Genomic DNA, 15,206 nt, shown 5'->3' with positions numbered 1-15,206 from the left:
CAGATATGTTGGGGTCCCAAACTTTCTGTGTTTTGGAAGGCACATAATCATGGCAGAAATTCACTCTTTGTCAAACATTTGCTTATTTTGTATTGCTGACTAAGGCCTTGAAAGAAAGTGTGCATGACTTTGTGGTTCTAATTTGCACCCTCGTGCCTTGATTATTGGTGAGGTCAATGGTCAACCAGAAGAGGAGTCCTTTGTTGTGCTTCTGTTAACTATATGAATTATATTCTCTGTTCACAGTATGAATTAGATAATTTCAGCAATGTTTTGGGGAATTCTTCCCTATATACTATAAAGGAGCCATGAGCCATGAATGAAATTTCATATGCTGGTCATTTGTTTTAAGACTCTGATGTATGGAAAAATCCAAGATGGCGGCATAGGTAAGCACCTAAACTGCTGCCTCGCACAACAATTTCAAAACTACAACTAAAAGACAGAATAGACACCATCCAAAACCACAGGGAAGCTGGCTGAGTGAAAATTCTACAACTAGAAGGAAAGAGAAAAGCTCACAGAGAATTGGAGGTACGGCAAAGGGTCTTTGTGTGTGCAGAGAGGAAGGGCAGCTGAGAGCCTGGCTGACTTTCTCTGGCGGAAGGGGGAAGGAAGCCCCCGACCGCACTGAACCCCAGTTCTGCCTGCACTGAACCCCAGTTCCGGGCGAGCCCCTGGGACCCACGCTCTTACGGGGGGAGTCTGGACTCTCGGGTGGAGACTCGGGAGCCTGGGAAGGCGGAGGACTGAAAGCGCACGCGTGCCAGTGCGCACAAAGGCTGCGGAGGTTGCCACAGGCTTTCCCTAGTGGAAGGGAGTCAGAGGCTCCTGACTATACTGAGCCCCAGTTCTGACTGCAGTGAACCCCAGTTCCAGGCGAGCCCCTGGGGACCCACGCTCTTGTGGGGGGAGTCTGGACTCTCGGGCGGAGACTCGGGAGCCGGGAAGGCAGAGGTCTGAAGGCACGCACATGTGCGCAAGGGCAAGGCTGACGGGAAGCCAAGACTGAGACTCCACCCCATCCAAGCTGAGCACAGAGGCTATTGCAATTTGGCAAGTCTAATCCTATAAGGCTGTCTCCAGCACCGAACTTCTCCCAGCATAGACACAGCTGATCCTTACAGCCAACTGGCCTGGAGGTCAATTCTTCCCAGTGATACCAACAACAATAAAGACTTAATTACAACAAGGCTGTACACACAGTCCACAAAGGGGTGCACCAAGAGTGTCCACCTCAGGTTAACTGGGGAGGCAGACCCACTGGGCCATATTGGAAACCTAGCACACAAATCTACCTTACCAACTCAGGGAAGCAGTGAAAATGCGGCGTCAAAGAATCAGATCACAAACGAAAGAAATGGAGGAAAACAAACGACTGGATATAGAATTCAAAACCACGGTTATAAGGCTTTTCAAGAATATCCTAGAAAAGGCCGATAAATATAACGAGACCCTCGAAGATATGAAAAAGGACCAACTAGAAATTAAACATACACTGACTGAAATAAAAAATATTATACAGAGACCCAAAAACAGACAAGAGGAACACAAAAATCAAGTCAAAGAATTGAAATACAAAGAAGCAAAAACACTCAACCGAAAAAGCAAAAAGCAAAAAAAAAAATCCAAAAAGTTGAAGATAGTGTAAGAAGACTCTGGGACAACTTCAAGCGTACCAACATCAGAATTATGGGGGTGCCAGAAGAAGAGAGAGAGCAAGATACTGTAAACCTTTTTGAAGAAATAATGACCAAAAACTTCCCCCACCTGGTGAAAGAAATAGACTTACAAGTCCAGGAAGTGCACAGAACCCCAAACAAAAGGAATCCAAAGAGGACCACACCAAGACACATCATAATTAAAATGCCAAGAGCAAAAGACAAAGAGAGAATATTAAAAGCAGCAAGAGAAAAACAGTTTGTTACCTACAAGGGAGCACCCATACGACTGTCAGCTGATTTCTCAACAGAAACTATGCAGGCCAGACGGGAGTGGCAAGAAATTTTCAATGTGATGAATAGCAAGAACCTACAACCAAGATTACTCTACCCAGCAAAGCTATCATTCAGAATTGAAGGGCAGATAAAGAGCTTCACAGATAAGAAAAAGCTGAAGGAGTTCATCACCACCAAACCAGTATTATATGAAATGCTGAAAGGTATTCTTAAAGAAGAGGAAGAAGAAAAAAGTAAAGATAAAAATTATGAACAACAAATACATATTTCTCAACAAGTGAACCTAAAAATCAAGTGAATTAAAAACCTGAGGAACAGAATAATCTGGTGAATATAATAGAATCAGGGGCATAGAAAGGGAGTGGACTGATAATTCTCAGGGGGAAAGGGGTATGGGGGGTTCATGAAGAGACTGGACAAAAATCATACACCTATGGATGAGGACAGTGTGGGGGAGGTAAGGGCAGAAGGTGGGGTGGGAACTGGGTGGAGGGGAGCTATGGGGGGAAAAAGGAGAAACAATTGTAATAATCTGAATAAAGATTTATTAAAATTTTTTTAAAAAGTAAAAAAAAAAGACTCTGATGTATAATTTATACCATCATTGGGACAGAAACAGTGTATTAATAATGAGTGGGAAATATTGTAGTGAAATAGGTGAAAAGTGCCTTTTCTGAACGTTATCCAGAAATGATCAAAGGGCTGTTGCTTGTGTTATGTTTGTATACAGACATTCTCACATCTCCATAGCTGTTTCCTCTGGCTGAAGTCATTGAGAGAAAAAATCATCTAGCCGAAACCGGTTTGCCTCAGTGGATAGGCCTGCGGACTGAAAGGTCCCGGGTTCGATTCCGGTCAAGGGCATGTACCTTGGTTGCAGGCACATCCCCAGTAGGAGGTGTACAGGAGGCAGCTGATGGATGTTTCTCTCTCATCGATGTTTCTAGCTCTCTATCCCTCTCCCTTCCTCTCTGTGAAATATCAATAAAATATATTTTAAAAAAAAAGAAAAAATCATCTAACAGTTTACTGTATTTCCCTGGCCCATTTAGGGTGTTCACCTCAATGTTTCCTCGACAGGCAAGACCTCAAAACTAGAGGGAGGAGTCCCCTGTAATCAGTCCCGGATGTGTGTTTTGGAACCAGTCAGCAGCATCCCTGTTGATTCTGATGGCAACAGTATTCACTTCTTTCTGATATTTTCTGTCCCTGAGGCAAGGCTGATCATCCAAAGAAATTAGGAGAGAAATGGTAGAGCTCATATCAGGTTGCCATTGTAATTTACTAACAAGACAGGATTATCTAGGTCTTTATTTGGAAGTACTTTTTAAGGCTTTATTTAGGTATATTTATAATTGACATGTAACAAAATCCACTCTTCTAATGTGCACTATTTGTTGATCTTGGACATACAGATAAAGCTGTAAAAAAGATTCATGTAAAATAAATTTATCTCTCACCCTCATACAGGTTAGGGCAACAGTTGGCTTACAGATGTGAATTTGGGAAACACTGAGTTTATTCTCTTTTTTTTTAAAAAAAAAAATAAGTACTTTATATATTTTTAAAAATTTTATTTAGCTCTTGCTGCTTCCAGTTTGATGTCTGTTATTTTTAGTTTGTTTGAATGTTTAAGGTCCTTCACTTCACTGGTCAATGCATTTATTTCCCTCTCAGCTTTATGTAATTTACTGATTAAAACAGTATTTTGTTCATGGCTTGATTGTAGCTCTTTTTTCAAGCGTTCAGCCTATAGTTTAACTGACTCTTTTTCAGCCTCCAGGGATCTGGATGTAGTTTGCATCTCAGCCAACTGCTACACCTGAATTCTTTGGACATTTTCTACCTGAGCTCTAGAATTCTCTTTTTCAGCCCTTAATTCAGCTACTTCAGCCTCTAACTCTTTTAATTTCTGAACCAAATGGACTTTTTCTCAAATAAGTCGCTCCACTTGTTTGCTATCTCTTGTGGGATCAAGACTAAGCAGCTGATTATGTAGTTCTTTATCTTTCTCCAGTCTTGCAATGTCTGATTCGTATTTTATTTTTCCTTCTTCTAAAATAAGTGCAAATTCTTCTTTCTGGTGTTTGAATTCTGATTTGAGAAATGTATTTTCATAGTGAAGCTTATTATATTCAGCTCTATACTTTTCAATTTATTCATCCAGACTCCTAAAACACTCTCTCATTGGAGTTTCTAATTCTTGTTGTATTTGGGCTCTGAACAATTCCAAGCTTTGTGGCGCTAATACCTGCAGCTTTATTTCCCCTAAGTCTTCCATTTTCTCTAATAATTCCCCTCTTAGTTCTTCAAACAGCAGCTGGAACTTCTCCTGGTTAATTTGCTTTTTTTATTTAACAGGCGCTCGAGTTCATGTTGTGACTTTGTGTACTCATCTCGCAACCTGTTGTGTTCAGTTTTCAGAGGGATAATTAGTTTTATGATGTCCACATCGCGATCTTTCATCAATTCACATTGTTTGTAACACAGGGTCAGAATCTGTCAGCCCACTGTCTCCATCCAGAGGACAAGTGGTGGGAAGAGTGTTCATAGTAGGTAAGCTGACAACCATGTGAAAGTAAGTTCTGGCTTTCTTGTTGTCTTCATTTTCTTTCTAAGATTAGTTTCCACTTCCTCTTCTGAATGTTTTCCACAAATGTGGCAGGGCCTGTGGCTTGCGTGATGTTTGTGTGCGGACATCCTCAGGACCTCCATGACTGTTCCCTGTGGCTGAAGTCATTGGCAGAGACAATAACCTTATAGGTTTGCTATTCTGCTGGCCCCTCTAGGGTGTTCACCTCAAGGCTGATGCTTAAAATGCAAGAACTCAAAGGCAGAGGAAGGATAATTCTGTAATCAGTCCCAGGATGTGTCTTGTAACCAGTCAACATTCCTGTTGATTCTGATGGTAATAGTCTAAATTGCTTACCAATATTTGCTGCGACTGAGGCAAGGCTGTTCCTTCCAGGATATGAGGACTGACATGCAACAAACTTCAATTTTCTAATGTGTACTATTTGGTGATCTTTGATATACATATAAAGCTGTGAAATTGTCACACATGAAATAAACTTGCCTGTCACCAGTGTACAAGGTGGAGTAAAAATAGGTTTACAGTAGTGAGCAAAAAGACAGAGTTTATTGTTGTTAAAAAAAGTATTTTAGCCCTAGCCAAATTGGCTCAGTGGATAGAGCTTCAGCCTGTGGACTGAACGGTACCGGATTCAATTCTGGTCAAGGGCACATGCCCAGGTTGCGGGCTAGATCCCCAGTAAGGAGGCAGCCAATCAATGATTCTCTCTCATCATTGATGTTTCTATCTCTTTCCCCCTCTCCTTTCCTCTCTAAAATCAATTATATATATATATATATATATATATATATATATATATATATATATTTTTTTTTTTTTTTTTAAAGTATTTTAAACATTTTTATTGATTCTTTTAGGGAGAATGGAAAGGAGGAGAGAGAGAAACATCTATATGAGATATATGAGAGACATATATTAATCTGATGTCTCCTGCTCTCCTCTACTGGGGTTTGAGGAGGACATGTGTCCTGACCTGATCTAGTGAACTTTAAGTGTAGGAGATGATGCCCAACTGATTGAGCAACACTGGCCAGGGCAGAGTAAATTCTTGCATTATTATTTGTTAACTAGAGGCCCAGTGCACAAAATTCGTGCATGGGGGGGTGTCCCTCAGCCCAGCCTGCACCCTCTCCAATTTGGGATCCCTCTCACAATCCAGGACTGCTGGTTCCCAACTGCTCACCTCCCTGACTGCCTCATTGCCCCTAACCACTTCTGCCTACCAGCTTGATCACCCTAACTGCTCCCCTGTCGGCCCGATTGCCCATAACTGCCCTCCCCTGTCGGCCTGGTTACCCCCAACTGCCCTCCCCTGCTGACCTGGTCAGCCCTCTGTCTTCCCCTGCAGGCCTGGTCACCCCCATCTGCCTTCCCCTGCTGGCCTGGTTGCCCCAACTGTCCTCCCCTGCGGGCCTGATCACCTACAACTGCCCTCCCCTGCTGGCCATCTTTAACTACATGGGGGTGGCCCTCTTGTGTGTTGGAATGATGGTCAATTTGCATATTACCTCTTTATTATATAGGATTATTGTATTACTTTCCATACCAACAACTCTAAACCTACTTTTGGCATACATATTTACCTCCTGCCCTTTTATAAACTCTACCTTCTCCAGTCTACATGCAGGCATTGATTTTCATTTCATTACATCACACTAGTGCATATTTTTCATAATTTTATAGGCACTAGAAGGTGTGTATTCTTTAACAAATATTGTTTTTCTTCACACTACATAGTTATTTTGAGATTCAACACAAATGCTTATGCGAATAGTTAATTGTTTTATTGCTGAGTAGTATTGTGTACTGTGAATTACTACTTTATTTATCTATGATTTGATTATGTCCAGGTTTAGAGTATTATAAATAAACTAGAGGCCTGGTGCACAGAATTGTGTTCTGCTGGGGTCCCTTGGCCTGGTTCTCCGACATCTCTTGAGGGCTCCTGGATTGTGAGAGGATGCAGGCCAGGAGGAGAGACCCCACCAGTGCATGATCGGGACCGGGGAGGAACCTTAGGAGGGCTCCAGGGCGTATCTGGCCTGTCTTGCCCAGTCCTGATTGGGCCATTTGGGGCTAGCCAGCTGGGGAGGAACAGCAGGAGGGCTCCAGGGTGTGTCTGGCCCATCTCACTCAGTCCCAATTGGGGCCATTCGGGGCCAGGGAGGGACCATGGGAGGACTCTAGGGCATGCCTGGCCCATCTTGCCCAGTCCCAATCAGCTGGACCCCAGTAGCAAGCTAACCTACTGGTTGGAGTGTCTGCCCCCTGGTGGTCAGTGCACATCATAGCGACTGGTCAAACAGTTGGAGGGACAATTAGCATATTAGGCTTTTAAATATATAAATCTGCTGGGCATATTGTGTTCAGTTCATTATCTAGATGTATGTTTCACTGATCAAACTATTGTTGAGTAGGTGAATGATTTACATTGTAAGATATGTGTAACTGTGAACTAAAATGGTCATTTCCTTTGTCTTCCCACCCACCCACAGTAATGAAAATTCCAGTTTTTCTGCAACTCTGCCAGCCCATATGATGGCTAATCTTTTTAAATACTAGCCCAATAAATGAGTATAGTATTAATTCCGTTTTGTTTTAATTTCATTTACCTAAGAATTTTTTATGGTGAGCATTTTTTCATACATTTATTCACATTGTTTTTATCACATTTGTTTAAGTGTCTGCTCAGAATCTTTTACCAATTTTTAAAATGAATTTATTACCTGGAGAGCATTATGCTTAGCAAAATAAGCCAGTCAGAGAAAGATCAGTATCACATGATCTCATCATTTGTGGAATATAATGAACAGCAAAAACTGACAAACAAAAATAGATCCAGAGACATAAAAGCATCGAAGACACCTTCAAACCTCAGAAGGAAGGCATGAGGTTAACGAGGTTTGGGGGATAAGAGATCAACCAAAGAACTTGCATGCATATAAACATAATCGATGGGCACAGACAATAGGGGGGTGCAGGACTGGGCTTGGGGAAGGGGGTGGGCTGGAGAGGTCAATGGGTGGAAAATGGGACGTATGTAATTCTTTCAACAATCAGGAATTAAAAATATAAAATGAATTTATTATTTTAACCAATAGGATGACAGTGCACAATTTAAGAAATATTTGAAGTTCACTCATTCCTCAGTGACTCAAGTGACTTCTTTGCTATATGGAACCATAGGTTTTGAAAATTGGAATGAAAATTTTTTCCCCAGTTTTTTCCTATGTACGATTTAAACCCATTGTACCAAACACTCACAGGTTTAATCTGCATTGGTAACATTCTCCACCATTCTTATTTAAGTCTAAGCATTCAAAATTCAAGTGAAGTCTGGGTTTGTAATCTTTATTAATATCCCTGGGGTAAATACTCTCATCGTTGTGAGGTTCAAACTGCCAAAATGATGGCTCTGAACATGGACGTGATAAGATATTTCAGTAGCACATCATTATATTTTATTTCCAACATTGCTGATGCAGTAATACCAAATATGCTCAAGAATCCTATCTAATAAAAGAGTAATATGCAAATTGTCACTCCAAGGCACAAGATGGTCGCCCCCATGTGGTCAAAGATGGATACCCCCATGTGGACACAAGATGTCCACCACAAGATGGCTGGCAGGGGAGGGCAGTTGGGGGTAGTTGGGGGTGACCAGGCCAGCAAGGGAAGGCAGTTGTGGGGGGGACCCAGGCCTGCAGGGAAGGGCAGTTGTGGGCGATCAGGCAAGCAGGGAGTGCAGTTAGGGGTGACTGGGCCAGCAGAGGAGGACAGTTGGGGGAGACCAGGCCAGCAGGGGAGGGAAGTTGGGGGGGACCAGGCCAGCAGGGGAGGGCAGTTGGGGGGGACCAGGCCAGCAGGGGAGGGCAGTTGGGGGGGACCAGGCCTACAGGGGAGGGCAGTTGGGGCCACCAGGCCTGCAGGGTGGACAGTTAGGGGTGACCAGACTGGCAGGGGAGGGCAGTTAGGCGTCAATCAGGCTGGCAGTGGAGTTGTTAGGGGGTGATCAGGCTGGCAGGCAGAAACAGTTAGGGGCAATCAGGCAGAGGCAGGCGAGTGGTTGGGAGCCAGAAGTCCTAGATTGTGAGAGGGATGTCCAACTGCCTGGGATCAGGTCTAAATGGGCGGTCAGACATCCCTCAATGGGTCCCAGATTGGAGAGGATGCAGGCTGGGCTGAGGGACCCCCCCTACCCCCGGTGCATGAATTTCATGCACCGGGCCTCTAGTTTTCATAATAAAACAGTAAAATTATTGGGAAGCATAAAGTTTAAACCTTTTTTAAAGATTGATTTAGCTAGAATTGATTTAAAATGGACATTTAAAAAAACAAACGAACATACACTTTTGGTTTTCCCTGCATGCCTGCATTACTGATACCAAGTTTCTCCTGCCCTTATTAGTGCTTCATTCTCAGCATATAAATAACTGATGGAATAATACAGTCTTCCCTTGAAACAGCTTACTTGAAATATATCCATGTGAAAAAGATACTTATGAAATCCCATGAATCCTATTATAGCCTTCCACCACTATCTGTCATCATAATGGTTTTTCTATCTATCTTTCTCAGATATGTTATTGGGTTATTTTACTTAAAATGTCACATACGTCTGACCGAGGCCAAATAGCTAAGTGGGTCAGAGAATAATTTCAATAATGGAAGGTTGCAAGTTCCATCCCTGGTCAGATCAATTACAAGAGTTATTCAAAGCATGTATAAAATTAATGGAACAAAAAAATGGATATTTCTCTCTCTCTAAAATCAATATGTTTTAATCATCCAGTCACTCCACTCACTTGTAAAAACCAGCGCAACACAGGGATCCGTGGTGACCAGCAGCCAGCGTTCTCATGAGGGCAGAGCATGCAGTGACCAGAGAACAGAATGGGAGGTGCCACTGATGTCAGTGTACCAGGTGGGGAACCCTGGGCTGAGCTGCACAATCAACCACAGGGGATGATGGCATCAGTGTGGTCTCTGGGACTCAAAGCAAAGCTCTGGGCCTGGACATACATGCCCCTTATGGTCTCTGCACTTTCCAGCCAGGGGTTTAGGCTGGGCTATTTCAGATTCACATGGTTGAGAAGCCCAGATTCCTCTTAGGTGTCATGAAAAAGTCCAGGGCAGTTGCCAAGGAGAGTTGGTGCTGGGCCATGAGTGTGGTTCAGAGGCCCTTTCTAGTCCCAGTCCAGGCAGTTGGCCTCTGTTCTTTGGAGCCATGATTAGTGAGAAAAAGAACAACCTCTGTTACAGGAGTTACTGGGAGGTCATGACCTGGGTGTCAGCATGGCCACCAAGAAACCTCTGACCAGACAGGCCAAAGCTAGTCCACTGTAATGAAGTGCTGCAGCCATTTACCTGCCCAGGGAGGGAGAGGAGCTGTCTCTGTAGAGGCTGATTCCCTATCTGCCCAGCAGGAGGGGTTGCTGGCTGCTGAACCAGGTAGTCCTTGCTGGGTTGCAAGTGTCCGAACATTTAGCCATTAAAGGACGTTGTAGAAATTTATCAATCTGGTAATAGAAAATGGCCCTGATCTTTCCTTAATGGGTAAACATCCACCCTGGCCTGGCCACTGTGGATTAATGGTAAGAGCATTAGCCCACATACCTGCAGGGTGGTGAATTAGATTACAGGTCAAGGGCAAGTACCTGGGTTGCAAGTTTGATCTGCAGACACTATTGGGGACTCATGCAGGCTGGATCCAGTTGATGTGTCTCTCTTCCATGTTTCTCTCTATCTTCCTCTCTCCCCTCAACCCCACTGTTCCACTCTGAATAAAAATCAATTGAAAAATATTCTTCCCCACACCATGGGTACAAGACAACTCTAACAAGGACCCAGGTAACAGACAGAGACTTGGTCAACAGCAGCTGCCCTCTCACTGCAACAAGACTTGTTTGAGTTGTCTTGTACCCATGGTGTGGGGAAGTGGGTTTTTGATATCCAAATCCAGCCTAGCACCAGGAATGCTCAAGGCCTACTCAAGAAGTCAAATAATCCTTTCCACTAATATTTACAGGGTAAAATAAGATTGTTGTTAGAGTATTAAATTTGACAGTAAAATAGTAGTCAAGTTTTCAGACTAATTTAAATTGACTAATTGAAATAAGCGAATATTCTAGAGAAATTAATGGTACTGGACAAAAAGCTGTTCCTAAAGTATTAACTAAAATTTTTATTGGTAGTTAACCTCATGGTAAAATTGTGTAACATGTAATGAACCTAAAGCAGTTATATTTTAGTGCAAAAAAATTAAAATTTAAAAGCTATTGGACTACATTATAAAATTTCCAAAAGCCTCCTAATATTTAAATCAAAAAAGGGGGGATAGTAGAAGAATATCATGTAAGGAAAAATATCCTGTAAGTAAATTACATCTAGAAAATTTTTACTTTAGAAAATTAACTTTCATTTGTAATGCTAACAGCAAGACACCCATGAAAAACACACATGGTGTCAAAACAAGCCAAAGGAAAATCATTTGGGCAAAAAATGAAAAAGGATCCCAAGTCAAATTTATAGAAAAGATTCCTTTATTAACTTTTGGTCGAGAATATGTATATTTTCAGAAAACAACTCCAAGACCATGTGGATTCCTGCAACAGAGAGGAATTGTCAGGACTGCTCCAGCCATGAAGACAGAGAGAAACAGTCCAGAGATGGAAGACGCTGACGACGCCTTGCCATATTAGCAGTCAGCAGCTGTGTGTTGCTGCAGGTTGCCCAGGACCAAACCAGAGAGGGTCGGACCTGCATTACCACCATTTGTCCACCATGCAGAACTGAAATATCATCGCTGACATGTACACATAAGGAACTGTTTGACATTTAAATTGGGCCTCAAAAGAATTGTTGGCTCAGAAAGAAACTCACTACAGACTGATTCATTTGCCTCCCAGCATAACCATTATTGCTTGTCTCATTTTCGGTTCTTATAAGTGTATTTCTAGTATCACATGATCTCACTCATCTAGGGGAAATAATGAACAACATAAACTGATGAACAAAAACAGACCGGGAGACAGGGAAGCATCGATCAGACTGTCAAACCTCAGAGGGAAGGTAGGGGAGGGTGGGGGTAAGGGAGAGAGATCAACCAAAGGACTTGTATGCATGCATATAAGCCTAACCACTGGTCACGGACAACAGGGGGGTGGGGGCATGCATGGGGAGGGGTTTGGGATGGGAATGGGGGGATGAGGACAAATATGTGATACCTTAATCAATAAAGAAATTTAAAAAAAAAGAAAAGAAAAATATTCTTGAGTGAGGATTACCAAAAATGAACCATTCACCCTGCTGTGCTGAGATGGATCCTCCACCTGAACAGTGTATCCCTCCTCTCTCTTTCCTGCCTTTGCCTGGGATGTTCCCACTGCAACTGGGTCATGCTCTGTCCTTCTCCCAGTATTGGTAGCAAGGATCCCTAGGCATGTCCCTAGGAGGGATTTGGGTTCTGTGTCTGCCTGAGAGGAGCTGGCCAGGGCTCTTCTGTCTCCATCCAGAGGTCTCTGCACTCTGCTCTTCCCCATCCCCCACGCACCTGGCCCACTGCAGCTGAACCTCAGTCTGTATCCTGAAATAACCCTGTGATGCTTTTGGCCTCCATATCAGTTCACCTTTGCAAACTTCTGCCTTTGGCCAGCCCAAACTCACCCCTGACCCCTCACCCCTGAGCTCCATGTGGTTTGAATCTTTTTTTTTTTTTTTTACATTTTTTGGGTAATTTTCCACTTTTATTTCATTAAAAATAAAGCCCCTGCCCTCAGCCAGTCCTGGAGGTACCATGGATTCTCCTGGAAATGGTGCTGTGTTTCTTAATGTTTTAGAATCTTCTGCAATACAAGCGTTTCCAGAAGTAGAGGTTGGTCTCAACATGATACAACAATGAGGAGATGCATTGTAGGTGGTGACCCCGCCCCAAGTGTGACCTGTTTAGAGGAGACCCCTGCTCCAGGATGTGGGGCAGGGTCCTTGAGTGGGTGGCCTGAGGGAAGTTTGTGGGAATGAGAACTTGAATCCGGCTGGATGGAGGGCCAGCAGCCAAGGGTGGTCATAGCTGAGACCTATAAGCATAGAGGGAGTGGACACTGTTGAGCGGGAATGATCCAGACTCCCTAAGAAAGCATCCATAGAATTTTTTTAAATGGCCAAAGTTCACAAAAATGGGTCAGGATATGAATAGATGACTTAATATTTGAGATAATGAGGAGCCTTAGACATTCACAACACATCTCTCTCAAGAAATCATCTTTGGATTCAAACACCAGCCTCCGAGTGACTGAGCCGCCGCCGAGGACTCAGCAACCTCCCCCTTGAGCCCCCCTCGCTTCCCGATGCTCCGTCCCCCCTGCCCGCCTTCTCCCGCCGCAGCCTTCCGCAGGCCGTTTCCACCGAGGAAAAGGAATCGTATCGTATGTCCGCTATCCAGAACCTCCACTCTTTCGACCCCTTTGCTGATGCAAGTAAGGGTGATGATCTGCTTCCCGCTGGCACTGAGGATTATATCCATATAAGAATTCAACAGAGAAACGGCAGGAAGACCCTTACTACCGTCCAAGGGATCGCTGATGATTACGATAAAAAGAAACTAGTGAAGGCCTTTAAGAAGAAATTTGCCTGCAATAGTACTGTAATTGAGCATCCAGAATATGGAGAAGTAATTCAGCTGCAGGGTGACCAACGCAAGAACATATGCCAGTTCCTCGTCGAGATTGGACTGGCTAAGGACGACCAGCTGAAGGTTCATGGGTTTTAAGTGCTTTTGGCTCACTGAAGCTTAAGTGAGGATTTCTTTGCAATGAGTAGAATTTCCCTCCTGTCCCTTGTCACAAGTTTAAAAACCTCACAGCTTGTATAATGTAACCATTTGGGGTCTGCTTTTAACCTGGACTAGTGTAACTCCATGCAATAAACTGGAAAGAGCCATGCTGTCTAGTCTTGAAGTCCCTCATTTAAACGGAGGTCAAGCAGTAGGCGCCTGGCAGTGTCCAGCCTGAAACAGCAATTCCGTGAGGTTTCAGCCCAGCCCATGTCTGGTCAAAGCTCCTCACCAGAGTTCCCTGCCCTCAGAGAATGCCACCGCCTGAACAGCCTTCGGTGAAGCTGAGAGGAGAGGGGTCAGGCAGCAGTGACATGTGTACCACTAGAGGGAGCCTTCCGTAGTCAAAGATCTACACCTGACCAGGTGGATGGAGCTTAGAGCAGCCTGCCACCTTCCCTCCAGTGAGGTGTAAGGACTTCGGGCTTGCCACCAAGGTCTTTCTGACCTGACATATCCTAGCTAATTGTTGTCCAAGCACCATAATTTGAGGCCAATCTTCTATCCGAGTTAAACTTTTGACAAGGGTACAAATTTCAAACTGAAGTGTCAGTCATGTAGCTAGCTGTAGAGCTTGCAACTTAATAGCAGCAGCTGCCCAATGCCATGTGAAGTAAAAGAAAAAAGATTTTTGGGGTGTTTTTATTTCCCTCCTTCAGTTTTAATGTTATGTTATGTATTTAAACCCTTATTTAAATAAAACTTGTTTTCAAAAAACAAACAAACAAACAAAAAAAAAACCAGCCTCCAAGTGGTCTCCAAGTGATTCCTCTACTTTAAGCCCTAACCAATGTTTACTCAGTGGTTAAATCTTCAAACAAAGGACCCAAGGGTCTCAGGTTCAATTCCCAGTCAAGTATATATACCTTGGTTGCAGGTTCAATCCCAAGCCCAGGTATAAGAGGCAACCAATTGATGATGTGTTTCTCTGTTGTTGCTTGTTGATATTTCTCTCTCTCTCTCTCTCTCTCTCTCTCTCTCTCTCTCTCTCTCTCTCTCTCTCTTCACCTCCAAACCCCATTACACTCTCACTAGAAATGAATGGCAAAAATAAAAATATATATCCTAAGGTGAGGATTAAAAAAAGAAAGAAAAAAGACTGCTAGTTGGCTGGCTCATGCTTCCTGCTTAGTGTTTTTAGAGATTAGAAACGTGGGGTTCTCTTGGGAAAGCACAGTTTCTAGTTCACCATGGGTTCTACACTCTCCAGTGTCCAAAGTTATATTGGAATCCCTCAGAATCACCTTCACCCATGGGTAAGTTAATTTTTATCACTCAAAAACTAAGCTAAGTTTAAAAAATTAGGAGATGAGTTTATTGAGGAACTATGAGATTTTTGTGCTGAAATGAAAGCAAGGAGGGGATCATGACTATGACACGAATAATGTTGGATTTTTCATAAATCCATTATATTGTTTCTATTAGTCTCATGTGAAAGAAGACAGAGTTCAGATGATCCTAATAACTGTTCTAGAGTGATGGCTCTAGATTTAGTGGTATAGTCTTGAAAACTCAAAACCTTAAATATTTCTTTTTTAATCCCCAACCAAAGATATACTAATTGATTTTAGAGAAAGAGGAAGAGAGAGAGAGAGAAAAGAAACATCAATGTGAGAGGAAACAACGATTGGTTGCTTCCCATACATGCTCTGAGCATGGATCAAATCAGCAACCTTGGTATGTGCTCTTACCAGGAATGGAACCCACAATCATTTTACTTAAGCCACCGAGCTAGGGAACCACCTTAATTCCTTAATCTTTCATTCAAGACAGTCTATTAGTGCCCTAACCCGTTTGGCTCAGTGGATAGAGCTGCGGACTGAAG

The 15,206-nt window shown here is 43.1% G+C and overlaps 1 protein-coding gene and 1 pseudogene across 2 annotated transcripts; one reads left to right on the top strand and one right to left on the bottom strand.

The window, feature by feature from the left end:
• Nucleotides 1-3,531: 3,531 nt before the first annotated feature.
• Nucleotides 3,532-4,657, bottom strand: LOC308239200 (centrosomal protein of 83 kDa-like; annotated as a pseudogene). Its single transcript has one exon. The product of its transcript is annotated as a centrosomal protein of 83 kDa-like (transcript).
• Nucleotides 4,658-12,844: 8,187 nt separating this feature from the next.
• Nucleotides 12,845-13,930, top strand: LOC308238986 (eukaryotic translation initiation factor 1-like). Its single transcript, XM_080651526.1, has one exon. It carries the CDS (start codon nucleotides 12,977-12,979, stop codon nucleotides 13,316-13,318), a length of 342 nt encoding a protein of 113 aa, XP_080507652.1. The 5' UTR covers nucleotides 12,845-12,976; the 3' UTR covers nucleotides 13,319-13,930.
• The last annotated feature ends 1,276 nt before the right edge of the window (nucleotides 13,931-15,206 follow it).

This window comes from Plecotus auritus (assembly GCF_963455305.1).
Source record: "Plecotus auritus genome assembly, chromosome: 15".
NCBI lineage: Eukaryota > Metazoa > Chordata > Mammalia > Chiroptera > Vespertilionidae > Plecotus > Plecotus auritus.
The sequence above is the reverse complement of the archived record's forward strand: the minus strand, read 5'-3'. Positions and strand labels throughout refer to the sequence as shown.